Raw genomic sequence first — 23,151 nt, 5'->3', positions numbered from 1 at the left:
ACTGCTGTCCCTCTCCTCTCATACTCTCCCTGAATTCACACACTGACACACCTGACTGGACTGAAGACACTGCTAGAGACCCTACAGTCCCTCTCCTCAAACTTTCCCCCTGAATTCACACACTGACACACCTGACTGGACTGTAGACACTGATAGAGACACTGCTGTCCCTCTCCTCTTATAATCAGCACTTTGATTTCTGACTGCACTGCAGACAAATTGTCAGTGGCTAGTCACTACTTCTACAGTAATAAACCAGAGTAAAGTCTCTCCATACACATCATTGAGACAGTTCACCACAGATGAGTTTCATAAAGGCACATAGAAGCCCCTGAAAGTCTCCCCAGCCAATGAGAGAACAGGTTAGTTTGTGGTTTTGCTTCTGGTCTCACTTCCTGCCTTTTCTTGAGTTTCCACTGCAGAGACAGGAAGTCGCTTATCGGATGGTGTGTTTGTGTGTGCGCCTGTGTTTAGTCATACAGAGAGAGAAGCTTCAGAAAAACACACCTTTTATTGCAACAGACATCAGGAAGAGACGCACAGTCGCGGTTCTGAGCTACGCATTCTCTGCAGGAAGATGGTAAGGCGCTGACTTTTGCAGTTTGTTTTCCTCACGCCGGTGAAATCCAGGTCTGAGCTTCAGGCTCTGGGACTGACTCCACTCAGGTGGGCTTGTGGGGAGTGTGATGGAGATGATGACCTTGAGGAAAGGTAGTGGTCCTGGAAGTGACCCCTACTCCTTCAACAATATAAGAAGTGAAAAACTACAACAAAGGCATGACCTGGGCTCTTTGAACATTTTTTAAGGTTCAGAGATGACAAACAGATAACAAAATAAAAGTCTTCTTTTAGACACGTAGTCAACAGTCTGTGGGTTGATATCTTCTACATTTGCTCTGTAAAGGGGAAGAAAAAGCTGATCATCTCTGCGCAGCAACAGAGGTAGCAGGAATGCAGAACACCTGTTTCTGAACTAAAGAGGAACAGGTTTTCAGTCCCTGCAGAGGCCAGGGTTGATGTCTGAGTGTGTTGCTAGGGCATCGCTGGATCAGGTCGACACTGCACACACAATGTGCTGAAACAAGAAGAAACCTTTGGGGAACGCTTTGTTTGCTGCAAAATGGCTTCATAACCGCTTCTTAACTGCTTATAACGCTTGTACGATGCAATGCTAATACAAATGTCACGACTTTGAAGACACCTTGTGTCATTTGCACATGTTATAAGCACTGTATATCGTGATTATAACGTCTTGAGCAGCAGTTATGAAGAGATTTGGAAGCCATTATGCAGCAACGCACAAATCAAAAAGAAAGCCAAGCTTTCTCAGCAGGGGGGCAAGACGTCCCACTGCCGTTTGGTGGAAAGAAGTGTCATCTCTAAGATCAGGCCACTCTGGAGAGCAGAGAGAGCAGAGACATGCAATCATCTCTCCCTGTCTGCGCTGCACGCGGCCTGTGTGCTTCAAAGCATCTCTCTCCACTACCAGATGTGTCGTGTTTAGAGAAGCTTCTTTCAGTATATATTTAGGACCAGCGTATATTTAAAGTTCACATTTAGCTTCAACATATATAGCACAGTACAGAGGGGAGCCTGCCAGAGGCTCTTGAACGTCACAGACTCCCCCTGCAGACGTCCCACACAGCTGGCGCCTCCCTCTGTTCACACTCAGATCACAATCCTACACTTTCTTCCTCGTCCGAGGTCTGGAGGGTTGGCGTTGTTCCGTGACTGCGTCTGTCTCTGTGCGATCCGGTTCCCGTGATCGTGATTCCTGGTGCAGAAGGCTCAAGAGGAGTGTGCTCCCCTGTGCAGCTCAGAGCCTGGTGCTCAAGGTTGGGGCACAGCGAGCCAGTGTTGTATTGAGGATGTTATGGATCCATAATGTGGGGTTGATATTGAAAGTACATGTGTGCATGTGTAATTTAGAGCTGGCCTGCGAATGTACTGGGCTGACTTGTGGTGTGGGGGGAGACAATCAGTGCAAGATCGTATTGGGTATCAGAAATCATGTACTGTCGGTATTGTAGAGTGATGGACGGGCAGGATTAACAATCAGAAATCATGTACTGTCGGTATTGTGGAGTGATGGACTGGAGCAGGATTAACAATCAGAAATCATGTACTGTCGGTATTGTAGAATGATGGACGAGCAGGATTAACAATCAGAAATCATGTACTGTCGGTATTGTGGAGTGATGGACTGGAGCAGGATTAACAATCAGAAATCATGTACTGTCGGTATTGTAGAGTGATGGACGAGCAGGATTAACAATCAGAAATCATGTACTGTAAATAAAGTACAATATAAGACTAGAACAGCATCGGGAATCAGATTTAATGGATGTTCGACACTGTAGAGTACAGTGTACAGGACAGGACAATTGTTAGGAATTAGAAACAAAATACTACCATTTGGTGGTACACCTTGCAGCACTGGGGCCCTGGGTTCAATAACACACCTGGGGCACTATCTTCAAGGAGTCTGCATGTTCTCCCCATGTTCGCATGGGTTGCCTACCACAGTCCAAAGACATACTGGTGGGTTAATTGACCTCTGGGAGAACTGGCCCTGCTGTGCATCTGTTTGTGTGTCTGCCGTGTGATGAGCTGGCATCCCATCCAGGGTGTATCCTGCCTTGTGCCAGTTGTTTGATGGGATAGACTCTGGCTCCCCTGCATTTCTGTACTGGATAAATCTGCATGGATGGATACTGTCAATATTATAGGACTGCACCAGTATTAGGATTATAATACAGAGAGCTGAAAAGTTACAAGCCTTATACAGTGAGGAAATGACAGCATCTTCGACAGAGGACTTTTTGTACTTTATAAAGGAGTTTTCGTGTACTTCAAACCACAACTGAAAAAGTGTCATTCCATGACTGTGTGACTCTAGAACAGTGTGCTCAGCTGGTTGAGTGTGATTCCCACTGGCCGTGTGACTCTAGAACAGTGTGCCCAGCTGGATGGGTGTGATTCCCACTGGCAGTGTGACTCTAGAACAGTGTGCCCAGCTGGATGTGTGTGATTCCCACTGGCAGTGTGACTCTAGAACAGTGTGCCCAGCTGGATGGGTGTGATTCCCACTGGCTGTGTGACTCTAGAACAGTGTGCCCAGCTGGATGAGTGCGATTCCCACTGGCTGTGTGACTCTAGAACAGTGTGCCCAGCTGGATGAGTGCGATTCCCACTGGCAGTGTGACTCTAGAACAGTGTGCCCAGCTGGATGGGTGTGATTCCCACTGGCTGTGTGACTCTAGAACAGTGTGCCCAGCTGGATGGGTGTGATTCCCACTGGCAGTGTGACTCTAGAACAGTGTGCCCAGCTGGATGGGTGCGATTCCCACTGGCAGTGTGACTCTAGAACAGTGTGCCCAGCTGGATGGGTGCGATTCCCACTGGCTGTGTGACTCTAGAACAGTGTGCCCAGCTGGATGGGTGTGATTCCCACTGGCCGTGTGACTCTAGAACAGTGTGCCCAGCTGGATGGGTGCGATTCCCACTGGCAGTGTGACTCTAGAACAGTGTGCCCAGCTGGATGGGTGCGATTCCCACTGGCCGTGTGACTCTAGAACAGTGTGCCCAGCTGGATGGGTGCGATTCCCACTGGCAGTGTGACTCTAGAACATGGTGCTTGGGCTGAGTGTTCCCCCATGGCCAGAACTGGTCCCTCGGCTTTCCTCCTTTATGTAGGCCTGCTGCAGGGCCGTTAGATCGCAGGTCGCTCTGCTCGCTCCTCAGCAGCTGTTTGAACCGTACAAGTCTGACTCACATCCGCTGCAGCCCTCAGCTTCCTGGCTTGCTCTGACAGCAGCAGGCTGGCCGTGCAGCTGCGCAGTGAGGCGCCGCCGGGCAGGCTGCAGAGCACAGGCAGGCCTGCACACACTGGCCCCGGACAGACCAGCCAGTGGCCTTCAGGAGTGTGAGCGTCACTCCGCTGCTGAGAAATGTCTATCGCTCTTCTGTGTTTAAGAAAAGATATGAGAGATAAGAGCAAATTATTCTGTTTCACTGGGTGCTGTGAGAGTCAAACGATACTGGCTGGTTACCTCTCAGCCTTCAACTGCAGCAGCTCAGGCTCAGATTCGCTCTACACTACAGTGCAATCTCTGTGGAGTTTGTACGTTCTCTGTGCGTTTCCTCCAGATGTTCTGGTGTCCTCCTATAGTCTAAACACATGCTGGTAGGTGAATTGGCTTCTGGGAAGATTTGCCCTAGTCTGTGTGTCTGTCCGCCTTGTGATGGACTGGTGTCCCATCCAAGGTGTAGCCTGCCTTGCACCCGTTGTTTGCTGGGATAGACTCCGGCTCCCCTGTGACCCTGTATTGGATAGAGAGGTTAGAAAATGGCTGGATGGATGAATATTTAGTAGGAACTAAAGTTGGTACAGTAACTGACTGAGAAATACAAACTGTTCAACCTGTTTAGGGGGGTGAATTCAGTCTATTATCACATTACAGCTGTTCCATCCTTTGTCAGATATTAACTGTCTTTCAGAAGCATTTTGGCAACATTTGTAAAAACAGGACACACGTCTGTGATGAATATTTTCGCCTTCCAGCTACATCAGGATGTAACTTCCAAAAACAGAAAAAAAAAACTGCAAAGTTTGTTCCAGAATTCTACCGCGCAAACAGTATAGCCCAGATAAAATAGATTGAATTGTTATGATGTCATTTAAAGAATTTTGCACCGTGTTGTCGAGCTGGGTGGCAAAAGACTCACTTGAAACATAGGGGGTTTGCAGGACAACAGAGCAGGCCTCTCCAAGCACAGTGAGCCGCTGAGCAGATAACAGTACAGTCGACGTGAGCTGACAAACAAGTAGTGGAAGAAAAGACAGAGCTCAGCTCTTTTTCCGCGCCCGTCTTCAAGGAAAGAAACGTTAAGGGCTGGGCTCGGCTGTCTCCCAGATCAATTCAGACCGGAGTACGGCCAACCGACCGGGCTGGCCTGTACCCACGGCTTCTGGGGGCGGCTCCAGACCGTGCCGACCCTGATCTGGAAGGAACAGTGCTCTGATGATAACGGCTGGGGAGCAACCGATGAGCCCGGCTACAGGGCGGCTGGCGTTGTCAGTGTCAGAGAGGGGAAGCGTGAGCTAAGATGCAGACTTGTGCTGTGCTGTGCTGTGCTGTGCGTGTGCGCGTTTGTGTGTGTGTGTGTGATGGTGGCAGCCAAGAGTGCGTGTGAGCCAACTGAAGGCTTTCAGGAAGAGCAGAGCCGTGAGGGGAGTTAACCCGAGCTCTGCAGTCAACATGATTGAATAAAGAAGGAGAGAAACTGGCCCGAGATCCAAGGCGAAGGAAGCTGGGCATTGAATCTGAAAGTCTTATCCACCCTGAGAAACAGCACTTTGCTTGGGTACCAGGTGCAGGAAACTGCCTGTGTTCCGTAGTTGTTTTCTGCAGTGGCTCCAACACATTAAAAATATTGAAGTTTGAAGATAATTCTACTGGGGGCACAGAGGTGCATTGATTAGCATTGGCATCTCATAGCTCTGGGACCCTGGGGGGAGTTCCTGGATGCTCTCAGAGTAGAAATTGCATTTTCACTTGCATGGGTTTCCTCCCACAGCCCAGAGACATACAGGTGGATGAATTGGCTACCAGGAAAGCTGGCTTTGATGTGAGAGTGTGTGTGTGTCTGTGTGTCTCCTGTGATGGACTGGTGTCCTGTCCAGGGTGTACCCTGCCCTGTGCCCATTGCATGCTGGGATAGGCTCCGGTTCCCCTTGGGCCCTTGAACTGGAATAAACAAAAAGAAAATGGATGGATGGACAATTCTGCTGGGCATTAATCTCTCCAGGTGAATTCTTGAGGGTGAGAGCCAGTTGGTGGCCTCTGCAGGCAATAAATCCAAACACTATTCCTGTCATCCTGAGAGTCCTTTTCCCACCAGACGAGGTGACCCTGCCCGGCCAGGCTGGAACTCTTCATTATCTAATACAACTACGACAGCTTCAGAAAATTGACAGTCCCCTCCCTCCCATAGTTAGAAACCTGAAAGGAATCATCCAGCTGCTCATACTGACCGCTGGTCTCTCTCCCCAGGACAAGGAGTATGTGGGCTTTGCCACCCTTCCCAACCAGGTCCACCGTAAGTCAGTGAAGAAGGGCTTTGACTTCACCCTGATGGTGGCAGGTGAGACACAGACCTCAGTCTCTCTCAGTGCAGTGTTAATGTACTGTAGTGTCCAGTCAGTCAGTGTGTCTGTATGAACCCCTCTCTCTCAGTGCAGTGTTAATGTACTGGAGTGTCCAGTCAGTCAGCGTGTCTGTATGAACCCCTCTCTCTCAGTGCAGTGTTAATGTACTGGAGTGTCCAGTCAGTGTGTCTGTATGAACCCCTCTCTCTCAGTGCAGTGTTAATGTACTGGAGTGTCCAGTCAGTCAGTGTGTCTGTATGAACCCCTCTCTCTCAGTGCAGTGTTAATGTACTGGAGTGTCCAGTCAGTGTGTCTGTATGAACCCCTCTCTCTCAGTGCAGTGTTAATGTACTGGAGTGTCCAGTCAGTCAGTGTGTCTGTATTAACCCCTCTCTCTCAGTGCAGTGTTAATGTACTGGGGTGTCCAATCAGTCAGTGTGTCTGTATTAACCCCTCTCTCTCAGTGCAGTGTTAATCATTCACTCAGTCAGAGTCTTAGTGATAAACCCTCTCTCTCTTCCATCAGGGGAGTCAGGCCTGGGTAAATCCACTCTGATTGACAGCCTCTTCCTCACTGACCTATACAAAGAAAGGACGATTCTTCAGGCTGAAGGTAAGTCCAGCCATGCAGTGGCGAAGCTGAGCCGCTGGACTCACTGGTACAGACTTGCTGGAGTCTTTCCGATACAGTCGCATGTTTGTCCATCTCAGCTGCCAAATAGCAGAGGAAGTGGGAGTGCAGCTCAGCTGTAACACCGGATCAAACGTGTTTCTGCCTCTGACTGCATGAGGGCACGGCGTGATGTCGTTATCTGACAGCACTCATGCTGCAGACACTGTGATATTCTCACAGCGCTCGGAACTGCCTTCCCGAACCCAAAGGTTTGGAAAACAACAAAACCCCGTTCAATCATTCCTGTGTCCTGCCAGTTGAATATGTCAGCGTAATATTATTTTGATGGGTACAGTATATACTGTATAAGCTCCGAAAGGATTTGGACACAGATAAGAGCAACTGCAGACAATCTATTTATACAGTTGTATAAGCGTGTAGTCATGTTTTGTGGTATAATTATAGCAACGCCAACAGGTGCTCTGCAGGATTATTGATATTGATAATTATAATGTGCAAATTTGAATTTATGGGTGAGGTTCGTTTTGCAGTACACTATCATGGCTAATCTAGGGACTTGCTGAGACTACTGAAGCACCACACCATGATGTGCTCCAGTGTGATTGAGATACCAACACTGTCCTGCAGACTGGAGTGCAGGGAGAGCCATTCAGCGTACTGTGCAAACACGCAGTGAATTGACAACAGACTCCAATGAGCATGACTGTCTCTATACATTTCAGAGCGCATTAAGCAGACTTTAGAGATCACAAAGAATGCTGTGGACATCGAGGAGAGAGGGGTGAAAGTGAAGCTGACTGTGGTGGACACTCCAGGATTTGGAGATGCAGTGGACAACACCGAGTGGTCAGTCTGTTGAGACATTACACTCATGACACAACAGCACACAGCGCTCACTAATGACACAACTGCACACGGCAGTCACTAATAACATGCCTGCACACAGCGCTCACTAATGACACTATAAAAATATCCAATAAAAATTTGGATGTCAAAACTTCCTTCATCTTAACTGCGACAAGACTGAAGTCACGTTTATTGGTACTCCCCATCTACTTCATAAAGCCGGTCCTGTAACCCTGTCTGTAGATGGTTCTGTACTTGAGCTTCAATCTAAATTGAAAAACCTTAGGCTGATATTCGATTCTGGCTTAACATTCGACCCACATGTGCAGCATACTGTCAAAACATATTTTTTTCACCTCAGAAATATCGCTAGACTACGTCCTATGCTATCATTAAGTGTGGCTGAAAAGCTGATCAACACATTTGTGTTCTCTTGAATTGACTACTGTAATGCTCTACTCGCTGGGGTATATAAATCTACTCTGAACAAACTGCAGTATGTCCAAAATCCAGCAGCCAGAATCCTGACTAGGTCTAGTGCAAATTATCACATTACTCCTATCCTGGAGTCCTTGCACTGGCTTCCGGTCAAATTTTGTGTGGACTTTAAAATCCTCATGCTCACCTATAAGGCTCTGCACGGATTGGCACCTCAATACCTGTCTGAACTATTATCGCTCTACTCCCCACCTTGCAACCTTCGCTCTTCTAATTCTGCTCTCCTAACTGTCCCCCAAGCCCGTCTACATTGTATGGGCGACAGGGCCTTCACCTGTGATGCCCCCAAGCTCTGGAACTCTCTCCCCAAGGATATCAGAGTCACCTTCTCTAAACTCCTTCAAATCCAGACTCAAAACCCTCTTCTTCAGAAGAGCCTTTACTGAACTGGTTCCATTCTTTACCCCTCTGCTTCCACTTTTCTTAGTACCACCACCCACAGTCTCCTCTGTATATTGTAATTGTGTTTTATCTTGTGTATTCTCTTTATTTATTGTTGTTGTCATTCTGTAAAGCGCTCTGAGAAGCCACCTTTAAAGGCGCTATATAAAAGAAAGTTTATTATTATTAATGACACGACAGCACACAGCGCTCACTAATGACACGACAGCACACTTGCCATACTGTGGCTGAGGTTGCCATAGTGACTGGGAGGTCACAGTCACCTTCTTGTGTCAGATCGTCCGACTGTCCTGTCCGCCGCCCGTCCCCCATGAACCGCCCCTGCCCCCACATAACCAGCCCCTGCCTCCCCGTCTGCTCCCCAGCTGGAAGTCCATCGCCCAGTACATCGACCAGCAGTTCGAGCAGTACTTCCGCGACGAGAGCGGGCTGAACCGCAAGAACATCCAGGACAACCGCGTGCACTGCGTCCTCTACTTCGTCTCCCCCTATGGGCACGGGTGGGTACTGCGCTCTGGCACAGATACGCACACAGATTAACATATTGGATCAAATGAATGACGGTGGCACGGTGGCGCAGTGGTGAGCGTTGCTGCCTCTAGGCGCTGGGGCCCCGGGTTCAATTCTGGATCTGGGGCTCTCTCTGTGTGGAGTTTGCATGTTTGCCCCTGTGCTTGCATGGGTTTGTTCACACCATGCTCTAGTTTCCTCCAACAGTTCAAACACATGTGAATAGGTTAATTGGCTCATGGCAAGACTGGCCATGGTATGAGTCTGTGTCTATCTGCCCTGTGATGGACAGACGTCCTGTCCAGGGTGTATCAGACCTTACCCCCTGTTGCTCGCTGGGATAGACTCTGGCTCCCCCGCAACGCTGTACTGGAGAAAGCGGTTAGAAAACGGATGGATAATGACTGAGTCCTGTCAATTTGACAGAACCCTCCTCCCTCTCTGAGACTCGGTGATAATGCAGTTTAGTGCCATCCCCGTGTGTGCGGTGACCTCTCCCTCTCTCTACGGTCCTCCTATCTTTCTCTCCCGCAGGCTGCGTCCTCTGGACGTGGAGTTCATGAAGGCGATTCACGAGAAGGTGAACATCGTCCCGGTCATCGCCAAGGCCGACACCCTCACCCCTGCAGAGGTCAAGACCATGAAACAGAGGGTGAGAGAGACTGACAGAACTCCCCAAGACGGCCTCGTGTAGTGTGCACTCAGTGTGTACTCGCCCCCTCTCTCTCTCCCTCTTCTTTCTTTCTGGAACTTCCACCAGTTCCACCAGGGAGGCTCTGGGGCTGCGGCCTGCCTCTGTGACTGGTTTGGCGTTTCTGCCAGTGCTGCAGTCTTGCTGCTGAGAGATGCCATGTGCGAGCAGTCCGGGCCGACACGCACACGCAAACCGCAGGCCGTGTTGTGGCCTGGGCTGGCGTGTTCCCCCAAGCCTAATCCTTCTCACCCAGCAGCGTGGAGCCCCCCCTGGGGAAGCAGGAGGGGGCCCCTGCCCTCTGGGGGAGGGGGAGGGGGTGCTCGTCGAGTCCAGGCTGGGCTCCGCGTCACTGTCTCTTCACGCCCTCCCGCAGGTGCGAGACGAAATCGAGGAGTTCGGCATCAACATCTACCAGTTCCCCGACTGCGACTCCGACGAGGACGAGGAGTTCAAGCAGCAGGACCTGGCGCTGAAGGTGAGTGCGCCGAGCTCGGGGCGCACACAGGAAAGCCTTTCACGTCAAATAAGGTCTCCCGCTTCCCCCCCGTCCGCCCATCCGCCCATCCGGACCCCCCGGCTGGGCGGCTTCTGCAAGTCAAGTGTGCCGATTTAGGTGCGGGAAAAAAATTCATTTCAAAGGCCCAGGTAGCAGATCGCCAGCTCTGCTGGGAAGGAAGCCTGCAGCCACTGGGGCTGTAAGAGCCCAGGCTGGCGTTACGACTGGCAACCAAGATATAAGTAGGACCCTATGCAATAGTTGATCAGGAATCTAACCCAGGTGTTAGAAAAGCCAAAGTACTTAGCTAATATGCTGAATCCAATATCGTGGTCAAAACAAAGCGAAGGTCAGGAAGGCAGAGGTGTGGCAGACGATAGGCAGACCGCAGGCGGGAGATTTTGAAAAAACGAAGCTCCAGTTGGAAACTCAATGCTGAGCATTGTGATGGAGGTGAAGAGCCCTTAAATAATATGGGAACGTATCAGAGCCTGACAACAAAGACAAAGCGTGAAAGAGGAGCAGTATAACCTAGAAGCTGGGGTGACATGACTGTCGGACACTGCTCTTTGGAAGAACATGTTGATCACACACAGTTTACTCTCTCCTGCCTCCCCATAGCCTACAGCGCCACCCGTGCTTGTGGCGGCAGGGTGTAAGCGCAGCTTTGTTCCTCCACACTCATACCCCCACCCTCGTTCAGGCCCCCCAGTGCTCTGCTGCTTCTTTCCTAGCCCAGCACCTGGAAAAGTGGAATGGGCTGGAAGGGGAGGGAAGTCCCAGGACAAACTGGGAAGCGTTTGCTCTCGCGGGTGAGATAAGCTCCTGTTCTTTTTTCCCCTTCCCGGGACTAGGAGAGCATTCCGTTCGCGGTGATCGGCAGCACCACCCTCCTGAACGACAGCAAGGAGCGGCCCACGAGAGGACGGGTGTACCCCTGGGGCGTGGTGGAGAGTAAGTGCAGGAGGGGGAAGAGACCGTCACCCCAGACACTCTTGCTAAAGCTTTTTAATATTACAGCAGCGTCTCAACATTCGCCAAATTCACATAATACCAGCCCCTTCCATCGCATAATGTCCCACAGTAGACAGTATGTATGGTAAAACACATATGTAACTCTCCCTTACATAAAAATTCAAATTCTAAAGCATTGGCTTGATGTGAATTAAAATAACATTGATCAACTAAAAGAACAGTTATCACAAACTTAAAGCCATCAACTAAAACAACATGAATCCCTCCTCTGTACCCAGCGGATGCCTGCACTGATGAAACAGTCATAATCCAGTCAGAGAGCCAGTAAATTCATCTCCAGCCTGTCATTCCCCGCACTGCTGACCCAGAACCTGGAGCGTTAGTTACAGTACAGAACCTGGACCAGGCGAAGATGCGAGTGCTGAGTAGCAGGGGGCAGGGAGAGGCTCCCCCACTTGTTAGATTCATTTCCCGATCCTAGACTTTTTGGCCAGACAGAATCACCTATAAGAAAATTCAGGAATGTTAAATCTGCAGATGTTTAGACCCCTAATGTGCCCATATTTTTTTATTTCAAGCCGAAGCATTTCAGCCTCCCACCAGGTGAGGGCGCCAGTGCAATTCGACTCTAGGTATTGTGCTGTTGCTGGTGGCCCTCTGATTGGTCAGATTGTTGAGAGCACAGCTGCCAACTGCCCTGCTGCATGCTCATTGCCGAAAGGTTGTACAATTAATTCCGTCACATTGTGCTCCAGTATGCACAGAGCCTTGACAGGGCTCCATTCTGTTTTACCCATTGTGTTTTATTAGTCAGCTGTGAAACAGATCAATCAGCCCTGCTTTGCCTGGCGAGAGAGGGAGAGAGGGGAAGAAGGACACACCTAATCCTCTGACATTAGTTTAATGTTACTGTTTCAAACTGACCTCGACTCCACTTCTAAATCCTGGTTTTCACTTGACAACCAAATCAATCTACAGATGGACTCTGTCCTAATCGCTCATGCTTCATTCCTCCTGCTGTAGCCTCTCAGAAATGGCTTCTCACAGCTCCACGGCTCTCTTTATCATCTCGTACAACGCAGAGCAATATGTCGAACTCCAGTCCTGGAGGGTGAACGTTAGCTGACCTTTGATCCTCCCCAGCTCTCATTAATTTATCATAAATGATTGATGAATTAGTTCAAAGTAATATTTTTTGTCCAGCCATGTGCATCATACACCATTAATAGTAGTTAACCTGGAATGTTTTAAGTGATAAACTGAGGAAATATAAACTTAGATTTGTCCAGCAGAGCAAACAGGTTAATTAAATCCCTATAGACCTCCAGGAACTGATTCTGATAACCTGTCTCTTCTCTTCACAAGCACATGACCTGTCTGTCTCTCCAGTTGACTAGCCTTTGACCTGTCTGTCTCTCCAGTTGACAACCCCACGCACTGCGACTTCATGAAGCTCAGGAACATGCTCATCCAGACGCACATGCAGGACCTGAAAGATGTCACCCAGGAGGTTCATTACGAGAACTACCGGGCCCGGTGCATCCAGAGCCTGACCCGCATCGGGGCCAAAGACCGCAGCTCCCGCAAGTGAGGGTCTCAGCTTCCACCACCTCTGAAGCTTCACAAGCAAACCCAGACTTCACCAGCACACATACCTGACTCTACTGTAGATACTGCTGTCCCTCTCCTCTCACACTCCCCCTGAATTCACACACTGAGACACACCTGACTGGACTGTAGACACTGCTGTCCCTCTCCTCTCACACTCCCCCTGAATTCACACACTGACACACACCTGACTGGACTGTAGACACTGCTAATGACACTGCTGTCCCTCTCCTCTCACACTCCCCCTGAATTCACACACTGAGACACACCTGACTGGACTGTAGACACTGATGTCCCTCTCCTCTCACACTCCCCCTCAATTCACATACTGACACACCTGACTGGACTGTAGACACTGCTGTCCCTCTCTTCTCACACTCCCCCTGAATTCACACACTGACACACCTGACTGGACTGTAGACACTGCTAGAGACACTCCACATTTCTTAAGCTCTGTCTTTCCTCTTCACAGTAAAATCTCTCGTCAGAGCATCACCGAGCTGTCTCTGCTCCCGCTGTCCGAGACGGAGAAGCTCATCCGGGAGAAAGATGAGGAGGTAATCCTAATCCGCAGGGAATCCTTCTGCATCCACTAACACTTCCCAGCTCCTACGGGGGCTCCGAGATTCATGTCTGTGATCCGATTACCCCAACCTCCTCCACAAAATCAGATGCCTCCCAAAAAAACAGAATGAAGTTTGTTGCTCCTTCTCCAACATAAGATCAGATCTTGGCCATATACAGATTATTGGCCATATACAATCTCTTGAATTTGTCTTTTCTCAGACCCCAGCTTGCTCTCCACGAGACACACAGTCAGGGAGAGAGAAGCTGGGGGTCAGAGCGCAGGGTCAGCCATTTATACAGCGCCCCTGGAGCAGCTGGGATTAAGGGCCTTGCTCAGGGGCCCAACAGAGTAGGATTCCTCTGCTGGCCCCAAGATTTGAACTGGCAACCTTCCAGCCACAGGCACAGATCCTGAGCCACAGTGCCACTGCTCCGCCCCCAGCCACCGGGCCAGTACAAACCACAGCAGATGTGACAGAGTTACAATGCCGTGCCTCCTGGTAGCCAGTTGCTGCCCAGTTGGTTAGTTCTCTATAGAGATGAGTTTCCAGAATCATAAATCCTTCAAACACTATCAGAGAAAAAGTCCCTGACCATACCTGAACAAATTAGTATCAAAACTCCCTTTGTGCTGTTTTGCTGCCCCCTGCTGGACGCTCCCTGGTATAGCACAAATTCCCTGTCCACAAGCGTGAGCTAGCAGGACCAGATGGCTCCCCATGAGCATTTTGAGTGCTAATCTGCCAGGAGGATTTCAATTTTCAATTTTTTTTTAATGTTCCACATTTTCCAGTTGATTCTACCACAGACCACATAGTGGCATTCATTGTAACTTCACTTCATCCCAATGCAGTAGAAATTGAATTTTAAACCAGCTTGGCAAATGAGGTAGAACTCAGGAATTCATGATCACAAGAACATCGTGATTCAGGGACCAATGAGGCAAAACAGTCAGGGCCTGTGAGGAGATGTGAAAAACACTGTCACTCAACTCTGTCAATACTCTGTCAATCAGAGTTAATGCTAGCAGTACTCTGTGTCAGTACCCTGTCAGTCAGGTTCAGCAGTGCTCTGTGTCAGTACCCTGTCAGTCAGGCTTAGCAGTGCTGTGTCAGGACAGACAGACAGGCTCAGCAGTACTCTGTCAGTCAGGGTTAGTGCTCTAACCCCGTCAGTCTGCAGCAGTACTCTGTGTTAGTACTCTGTGTCAGTGCTCTAACCCCGTCAGTCTGCAGCAGTACTCTGTGTCAGTGCCCTGTCAGTGAGAGTTAGTGCTGCAGCAGTACTCTGTGTCAGTGCCCTGTCAGTGAGGGTTAGTGCTCTAACCCCGTCAGTCTGCAGCAGTACTCTGTGTCAGTGCCCTGTCAGTGCTCTAACCCCGTCAGTCTGCAGCAGTACTCTGTGTCAGTACCCTGTCAGTGAGAGTTAGTGCTGCAGCAGTACTCTGTCAGTGCCCTGTCAGTGAGAGTTAGTGCTGCAGCAGTACTCTGTGTCAGTGCCCTGTCAGTGCTCTAACCCCGTCAGTCTGCAGCAGTACTCTGTGTCAGTGCCCTGTCAGTGAGAGTTAGTGCTGCAGCAGTACTCTGTGTCAGTGCCCTGTCAGTGCTCTAACCCCGTCAGTCTGCAACAGTACGCCGTGTCAGTGCTCTCGGTGACGCCAGGTGCTTCTCTCCCCCAGCTGCGCCGGATGCAGGAGATGCTCCAGAAGATGCAGCAGCAGATGCAGCAGAGCCAGGGGGAGCAGTCCGACGCCCTCTAACCTCGAACCTCCAACCTGCCGACTAGAGCGGACAGGAACACCAGTTCCAAACTCTTCTTCGCCCTCCAGAGCAACAGCCACGGCCCAAGGCTTTCCGGCGATTCCTGTACAGAACTATCTACTTTGGAGACACTGTCTAGGACAGCTACTGTATTGCTTTAATAACTATAAATAAGCTTTAACAGAACCCGGGACCCCTGTTGCTGCTTTCAAGCATTTAGAAGGTACTACAAGGGGAAAAGCTTTTAACACTGTTCAAAAGCTTCCGACTTTTACGATATATGTTTTACCTCTATAGCTTTATTAAAGAAAGTTCATATTCAGTTCACTTTTTCTTTTTATTGGTCACCTGAAACACCCACAAGATAATTTCTCAGGTCTCAGGTCATTAGACAGAGGGTGACTAATTATTCGCCAAATTGCTGTCATTAAACACCCTGGAATATTTTTGCCAACAGTCACTCACAGAAACGACATCTCCCCGTTAAAAGATGGTCTTTATTTTCCAGTTTCTCCTGTACACGAAAAGAGGTCTTAGTTAACAAGATGAGAGAACTGGCGCTGAATTATGACCTCCTGTGTTTCGGAGCGTCTTGGGGCTTCACAAAAATACACCCAATTGAGCCAAGATGAACCAGACTGCATTGTAGAAGAAATTGTACAGGAAATACAGTTGTTTAAGAACTTACTGTGGAATTGCACTGAAACACCAAACATTGGTGATCTGTACAAAGATGAATGTAATTAACTGTCACCCTAGGAGCCAACATTGAATTAACCATCGTAAACTTATTTGTATCCGAGGCTACATCCCTAACCTCCCACTTTACACACATGGGCATTTTGTTCCTTGCTCTCAAGGTACGAGAGCTGTGCCCCCTCTGGGATTTGAACCTGCAACCTCCCAGTAACGAACCCAGTGCCCCAACCACAGCTCCACGTATTCTGCCCATGCAGACTTAGGCTTCTGACTCGCCTGCCTACCCAGCGGGAGAGTTACTCTCAGGCCCTTTTCCGACACCTTAGAATGGTCAAGCCTTTCATCTTCCACAAAGTCACAACTCATCCCGATTTCTGCGATATGAAAACTGCTGGGACTGAAAGCCCACCAATACCTGAACCCTGAGAGACTCACAGCTAAGAACCCAGCTACGCCTGTCGCTTGGGACTAACCAAGAGGTCCACACGGCGCGGTTTTAAAATGAGGCGGCCAGTAAGCCCAGCAGATCTGGCTGGACGATTCTCAAACGGTGCGTGAAAGTAAACAGCATTCGCACTTTCCTGGCACCAGAAAGCTTTGACTAAAACAACTCAGGTTAAAACTAGACACTCGAAACGCAGACCAACATAGACGCCACCACACAGTCATAGAGAGTTTTCCTCTTCCAGTGCTGAAAATAAAAATCGCTGAAAATCGCAAAAAATAAAGCCTGGAGGGACTGAGGCTGCTGGGGGTGCACTTGACGAGCAGAGCACTACAGGGCCCCTGGTAACGTTATCAGCAGAGTAAACGTGTGCACTCTGAGGAACTGTGTCACTAATAATGAAAGAAGTGAAGTGACAAGCCAGGCACAAGTCAACTTCCACCTTTAAAAATGGAAATTAAATTATGATGTGGTTTTCGGTTAACCTGGTTTGCTTGCACATTTTAAACTGCTAAAATAAACTGCTGCTGTGTGCCTGAAATTCAGTTTTTCACATCCAACACCCTTCCCCCACAAGTCTAGAAGGCCAGGCTGCATGGTATCTACCAACCCCCCTTACCCAGTATACAACACCAGGCCCCGTGGCATCACCCCCCCCCTTTACCCAGTATACAACTCCAGGCCCCATGGCATCATCCCCTCCCCCCAGTATACAACACCAGGCCCCATGGTGTCCAACACCCCCCCAGTCTAGTATGCCAGGTCCCACAGAGCCCAACACACAGGTCTACATGTCTACAGGATACAGGTCTAGAGCACCAGGCTCCAGGACTCACGGCATCCAAATCCCTCCCCCAGCCAGGTCCTGAACACCAGACGCCCCCCCCCCAGCCCTGTCTACAACACCGGGCCCCCTCAGTCCTGGTACTCTGTGTACTTCTTGGCCAGCCCGTGGACTTTGCTGGCCGGGTACTTGGACCGGTTGATGGCCATCTTGGCCAGCACGGCCTTCGGGAGGTCCACGTGGCACTTCTCAGCCAGCTCCACCAGGTAGATGAGCACGTCGCTGAGCTCGTGGGACAGCTGCTCTCGCTCCCGCTCCGTCCAGCTGGGCAGGCCCTCCGCCACCTCTCCTTTCCACTGGCTGAGCGGGGGACAGGACAGAAGGCAGGTTGATGCGCATGACCCGTGCCGCGACGCCCCCCCGTGGCATTACAACACAGCGGCCCTCCACCCTCCACGACTGGTATCACAGCTCTCTGGAGATGCAGATCAGAGCTGTGCTCTCTGCCGGCGGTTAACGACACAACAAGTATCGCTTCCCCATGACAGACTGCACCTCTCCCTTCTGCGATTCACCCCCTGTGGAGCTGCACTCTCCAGCGATCCTTCCTGTGTGTTGTATTGGTCCACCACATGCAATGAATTGAGCGCACTGTTCATCGACAGAGTCCATCCCAGCTGTGCTCAATACAGGCTGACTTGGGAAGAGGGAATGATTCAAGAAACGCAGTTCTGCCCACATAATGGAGCACATTATGGACCATCTGCTGGTGACATGAGCTCAGACAATCCTCTGGCTGCACGTCTAGGAGGAGCACAGAACCTGGGGGGAACAGCTCTGAGGACGTTTCGCATTTATTCTCGAAATCAACTTACTAATCCAAGGAATTGGGTTCATAGGAAACGCTCTTAAAAAAAACAATACAGACTCTGTATATTTACACGAGGATGGGAGACCCAAACGCTCCTGATTAATTTGAAGCCATTCTAATTTTGAGCAACCTTTAGTTAGCTCTGCAGGCCCTCAGTCAGACAGGGAAGAAAATCTCAAACAAACTTTAATTAAAATGGACATTATAGCATTTTGTATGCCCCCAAAAAACAAAGTACCAAGCTTATATATGAAAGATTTCTATAAATACCTTATCATTAACATATGGAGATTCAAACTCTGAAGCAATCAAGTGCAACAGAGATGTGATAGCTCTGTGTTATTAAAGAAGCCCTGAAACACCTGCATGCAGTTATTCAAGGTAATGGCTCCTCCTCAATTCAGTGAAAACTGCAAGTTCGTCAGTCTGCTTTACCATTTTCAAACTGTCCTCATGTGGTCATGGTCAGGGGTTCAAGGACACACAGCGCTTGGCCAGGTTCTGGCACAGTCAAGTACATGAGGCGGTGGCCAGAATTCACACCAAGGCACCCTGGGAGCGTTTGTGCTCCGGACGGATACTTACAACAACTCCGAGACCTCGCCAACTTCCCCCACCATGGCCAGCAGCAGGTTCCGAGGCTGGTGGTACTGCTCCCAGTTCCGCTCGTCTGTGAACTCGGCCTGGAGCCTCCGGCTGTGAGGACAACAGAGCCAGAGCAGTGTCAGTGCCACTAAAGATCAAGACGTGAGCCAGCAGCAGGTCAGAAGAGTGAAGCTTTTGAAAAGTAAAAGCCCAGCAGCGGACAAGGAAAAGACACATCACTGATCAAGTGGAGCATCAGCTGTCAGCTTGATAGATCAAGTCTGATCACATTAGGATGAGCTCTCAGCTCGATTGATCAAGTCTGATCACCTTAGCATCAGCTCTCAGCTCGATTGATCAAGTCTGATTGCCTAAATATCTCGAGTAGCAGCTATAGTAAATGGAGCACGATTTCACAAGATCTCACCATGTAAAAAATAAAACTTGAAAGCTTAGACCTAGATTCCAGGAGCATAAAGAATACAATTAAAAAAAAACTGCCAGAATTAACAGGGAACGGCGAGAGTGATGGAGAAAATGACCCAGGGCTGGGAAGGAGGCAGCATGACAGAGAGAACAGACGGGGACAGGGAACACTTCTTTACATAAAGAGTTGTGGGTGTCTGGAACAGGCTTGCCAGTCAGGTGCTTCAGCCATCAGGTGTGATCGAACACATGACTTCTGGCATACACTGGGCACGTGGCCTGAAGGATTCTGTGACACCTGCCCTAACAAATCAACATCAGCACAACGCTGATACCAAGACCTGCATGTCTGCGTCTCAGTCATTTTGTGCTTGGTGGTATGATCATCCATCCACCCATCTTCCAACAGCTTTATCCAGGACAGGGTTGTGAGGTGGACAGAAGGCAGGGGACAACCTTCACAGAATACCCCCCTCCCAAGAAACCAATTAACCACCATGCATGTCTTTGGATTGTGGAAGGAAACCGGAGCACCTGGAAGAAACCCACATGAATGGGGGAGAACATGCAGACTCCACACAGACAGCACCACAGGAATCGAACCCAGGGCACCAGCGCTGAGAGGCAGCAGTGCTCACCGCTGCGCCACCCAGATGTGATAATATCAACGCTGTATCGCCCGTCAGGGTGAGAAAGTTGCCGCAGGTAAAAGCAAGACGGAAGGGAGCCTCACATGTCCTCCAGGGTGGGAGTGGGGCTGAAGGAGAACCTCTCAGGGGCCGGCAGCCCGTTCTGCTGGGCAGCTGGGACTTCCGACACCTCCTGGGCCTTCACTGAGCTCTCGGCCATGCTGTCCACGATCACCGGCAACCTGCAACCACACCGGACTGTCAGGACTGACTCTGCCCTGAACAAACTACCACACTCCCACCACTACACTCCTACCATAACCCCCACCTATAACAGGACTGTTCTCCTGTACTGGACTGTAGCTCCTATTGTAACAGGACTGTTCTCCTGTACTGGACTGTAGCTCCTATTGTAACAGACTGTTCTCCTGTACTGGACTGTAGCTCCTATTGTAACTGGACTGTTCTCCTGTACTGGACTGTAGCTCCTATTGTAACAGGACTGTTCTCCTGTACTGGACTGTAGCTCCTATTGTAACAGACTGTTCTCCTGTACTGGACTGTAGCTCCTATTGTAACAGGACTGTTCTCCTGTACTGGACTGTAGCTCCTATTGTAACAGGACTGTTCTCCTGTACTGGACTGTAGCTCCTATTGTAACAGGACTGTTCTCCTGTACTGGACTGTAGCTCCTATTGTAACTGGACTGTTCTACTGTACTGGGACTGTAGCTCCTATTGTAACTGGACTGTTCTACTGTACTGGGACTGTAGCTCCTATTGTAACTGGACTGTTCTCCTGTACTGGACTGTAGCTCCTATTGTAACAGGACTGTTCTCCTGTACTGGACTGCAGCTCCTATTGTAACAGGACTGTTCTCCTGTACTGGGACTGTAGCTCCTATTGTAACAGGACTGTTCTCCTGTACTGGGACTGTAGCTCCTATTGTAACAGGACTGTTCTCCTGTACTGGGACTGTAGCTCCTATTGTAACAGACTGTTCTCCTGTACTGGGACTGTAGCTCCTATTGTAACAGGACTGTTCTCCTGTACTGGACTGTAGCTCCTATTGTAACAGGACTGTTCTCCTGTACTGGACTGTAGCTCCTATTGTAACTGGACTGTTCTCCTGTACTGGGACTGTAGCTCCTATTGTAACAGGACTGTTCTCCTGTACTGGGACTGTAGCTCCTATTGTAACTGGACTGTTCTACTGTACTGGACTGTAGCTCCTATTGTAACAGGACTGTTCTCCTGTACTGGACTGTAGCTCCTATTGTAACAGGACTGTTCTCCTGTACTGGACTGTAGCTCCTATTGTAACAGACTGTTCTCCTGTACTGGACTGTAGCTCCTATTGTAACTGGACTGTTCTACTGCACTAGGATCTGCACAGTAATACAATTCGGCACCCACGTGGGGAGGCTGCACTTCATTGGTGGATGAGGTGGGTCCTTTCTTATTTACAAAGCAATAGAGAATTAGTTGATATTAAAAGCGGTATATAAATGCAATGCCTTACTGTTCTGTAGGACTCTTGTCGCAAAATTCCTATTTAACCATATAGCCTGCTCTTGTTTGTTATCACAGTTTTACTGCAAAATGACAAGTTCTAAAACTCTTTTTCGTCTATCTAAAGTACTTACAATGAAATTATTAAAACAAAAACCGCACCAAGGGCCTCACGCAGTACACAATACACGATTCGTCTCATGTTTCAGCAAAAAACTGCGAAACATAGCTGTATCAGACACCTCGAGAGATTTTAAACTTACCCCTGTTGACCGTGGCAATTCTTGGCAGTCCTAAAATTTGCTGTTCTTTACTCCTGACTCACTCAATGCGATTACGTATTCCCCTGCGAGTCCTGCTGCACGCGTCAAACTCCCGCCAATGCCAATCGGCTTCTCTTCCGGTTGCTCAGCAGGAAGGGGCGGTTCACGCAGCCAATGAGTGAACACGACTCCGTTAAGATAACCAATCGGAATGCAGCACCGGGGAGGGTGGGCGGTGGTGTTGTGACATCATTCTGTAGGCTCTTCTCCGGCTCCTATTGGCTCTGAAATATTTAGTACGAGAACAGCACGTCAAGTACAAATCAAAATAGTCTGCACTTTCTTTCATTAACACTTTTAATGTGTCAGTGGAAATAAGCAATTAATGAATTAGTACAGTTTATAGATACATTGTCTGGAGCTTGTTGTAGTGTTATCCAAAGACGAGTTTACATTGATCTGTTTTAACTTCACAAGCAATGTCACTAGTGATTTCATGAAAACATCAACAGAGTAATAGTAAAGTGCAAAATGAAGGGTAAATAGGAAGAATAAAGGTAAGGAAAGTAATTGGACAGTTAAAGTAAAAAACGATTTTAGGGAACCAATAATCACAGGGTGTAAACAGAAGGGTTTATTATATTACGAATAAATTCGGCACTGTAAGTGGTAATAGGTGTCAGTGTAGTCACTTGCGTGCTTTGGCTTATAGGTTTAAAATTCTTTAGACCTTTTTACGCTTAGAGCTCTAGGTTGAATTCATCATTGACGTACAAGGAAGAATCGCTTTTTGAGCAGAAATAAGCGGGGTTTGGCATGGTGGTGCAGTGGCGAGCATTGCTTCCAGGTCGCGCTGGTGCCCCGTTTCCTCTCACAGTCCAAAGACATGCTGGTGGGTTATCAATTCAATTCAAGGTGCTTTATTAGCATGACCGATGGGTACAATCAGTGTTGCCAAAGCAAATAAAATAATGAAATTCACATGAAACAAAACAAAAAATAAAAGCAAAATAAGATCTACAGACATTAATTGACTTCTGAGATACAGTAACCGGCCCTGGTATGAGTGTGTGCCGTGCCGTGTCGTGCCTGTCCTGTCATGTGTGTGTAGCGCAGGGATCCAAGAGGAGTTAGTCTCTTTGCTGTCCGGTTTGGGTTGGGTTGGGGGCAGCTCGGTATTATGGGTGAGGATTATTTCGTGCCTGGTTTCCGCTCTGCAAAGCGCTCCTTCTGTAATGTCAGCGTGACTCCTCTTCGGAGCTCAGCTGTCTGTTCTCGGTCTGTTCCTGTGTGCGTTGTCACTCCAGCGTGAGGTTACGATCACGAGAGCTCACATTGGACCTGCTGTGAATTCTGACTTAACGCTGTGATGTTTTTGTCGGAGAGGAGATACTGGGTTGTACACCCGCACTTCCACTGGTGGAAAATAAACCTTTTGGATTTAAAAGCAAACAGGTTCAGCGAGAGAAGGTTATCTAATTGTGAGTCTCGGGACCGCTGTTGTGGCCAAAGTATGCTCTTACACCCCTGGAACTGAAGTAGTTTTCTTCTTGTATTTGTACAAAACGAATGTGTTATTGCTGTGCAGAACGTATAGCCTAACCTTGTCGTGAAGCCTACAGAACCTCTGTGTGCTCTTTACTTCTTGCAGACATTCTGTGGAACCTTCTGAAGTCCTTCTCGGTTGTTCACAAAATGTCAGAACCATGGTATTTTGGGAACCCCTAGACTAATGAATTGGGGGGTACCAGGAGATTTCCTCGAGATATATACTCGTTAACCACAGAGGACATAAT

General features: G+C 49.0%; 2 protein-coding genes across 2 annotated transcripts; one reads left to right on the top strand and one right to left on the bottom strand.

Annotated features, from left to right (window-relative positions):
- Positions 1-427: 427 nt before the first annotated feature.
- On the top strand, positions 428-15,463 carry LOC148660532 (septin-4-like). The gene is made up of 11 exons (XM_088634351.1): positions 428-580; positions 6,057-6,147; positions 6,678-6,764; positions 7,508-7,631; positions 8,897-9,031; positions 9,576-9,693; positions 10,109-10,210; positions 11,086-11,185; positions 12,628-12,793; positions 13,287-13,371; positions 15,060-15,463. The coding sequence occupies exons 1-11, from the start codon at positions 578-580 to the stop codon at positions 15,138-15,140; spliced, it is 1,092 nt and encodes a 363-aa protein (XP_088490477.1). The 5' UTR covers positions 428-577; the 3' UTR covers positions 15,141-15,463.
- Positions 15,464-15,618: 155 nt separating this feature from the next.
- dctpp1 (dCTP pyrophosphatase 1) lies at positions 15,619-21,510 on the bottom strand. The gene is made up of 4 exons (XM_088634358.1): positions 21,356-21,510; positions 19,685-19,822; positions 18,526-18,636; positions 15,619-17,429 (listed from the first exon to the last, which is right to left on the bottom strand). The coding sequence occupies exons 2-4, from the start codon at positions 19,798-19,800 to the stop codon at positions 17,201-17,203; spliced, it is 456 nt and encodes a 151-aa protein (XP_088490484.1). The 5' UTR covers positions 19,801-19,822; positions 21,356-21,510; the 3' UTR covers positions 15,619-17,200.
- Between the last annotated feature and the right edge of the window lie 1,641 nt (positions 21,511-23,151).

Source organism: Lepisosteus platostomus, chromosome 6, assembly GCF_059453375.1.
Source record: "Lepisosteus platostomus isolate fLepPlt1 chromosome 6, fLepPlt1.hap1, whole genome shotgun sequence".
NCBI lineage: Eukaryota > Metazoa > Chordata > Actinopteri > Semionotiformes > Lepisosteidae > Lepisosteus > Lepisosteus platostomus.
The sequence above is the reverse complement of the archived record's forward strand: the minus strand, read 5'-3'. Positions and strand labels throughout refer to the sequence as shown.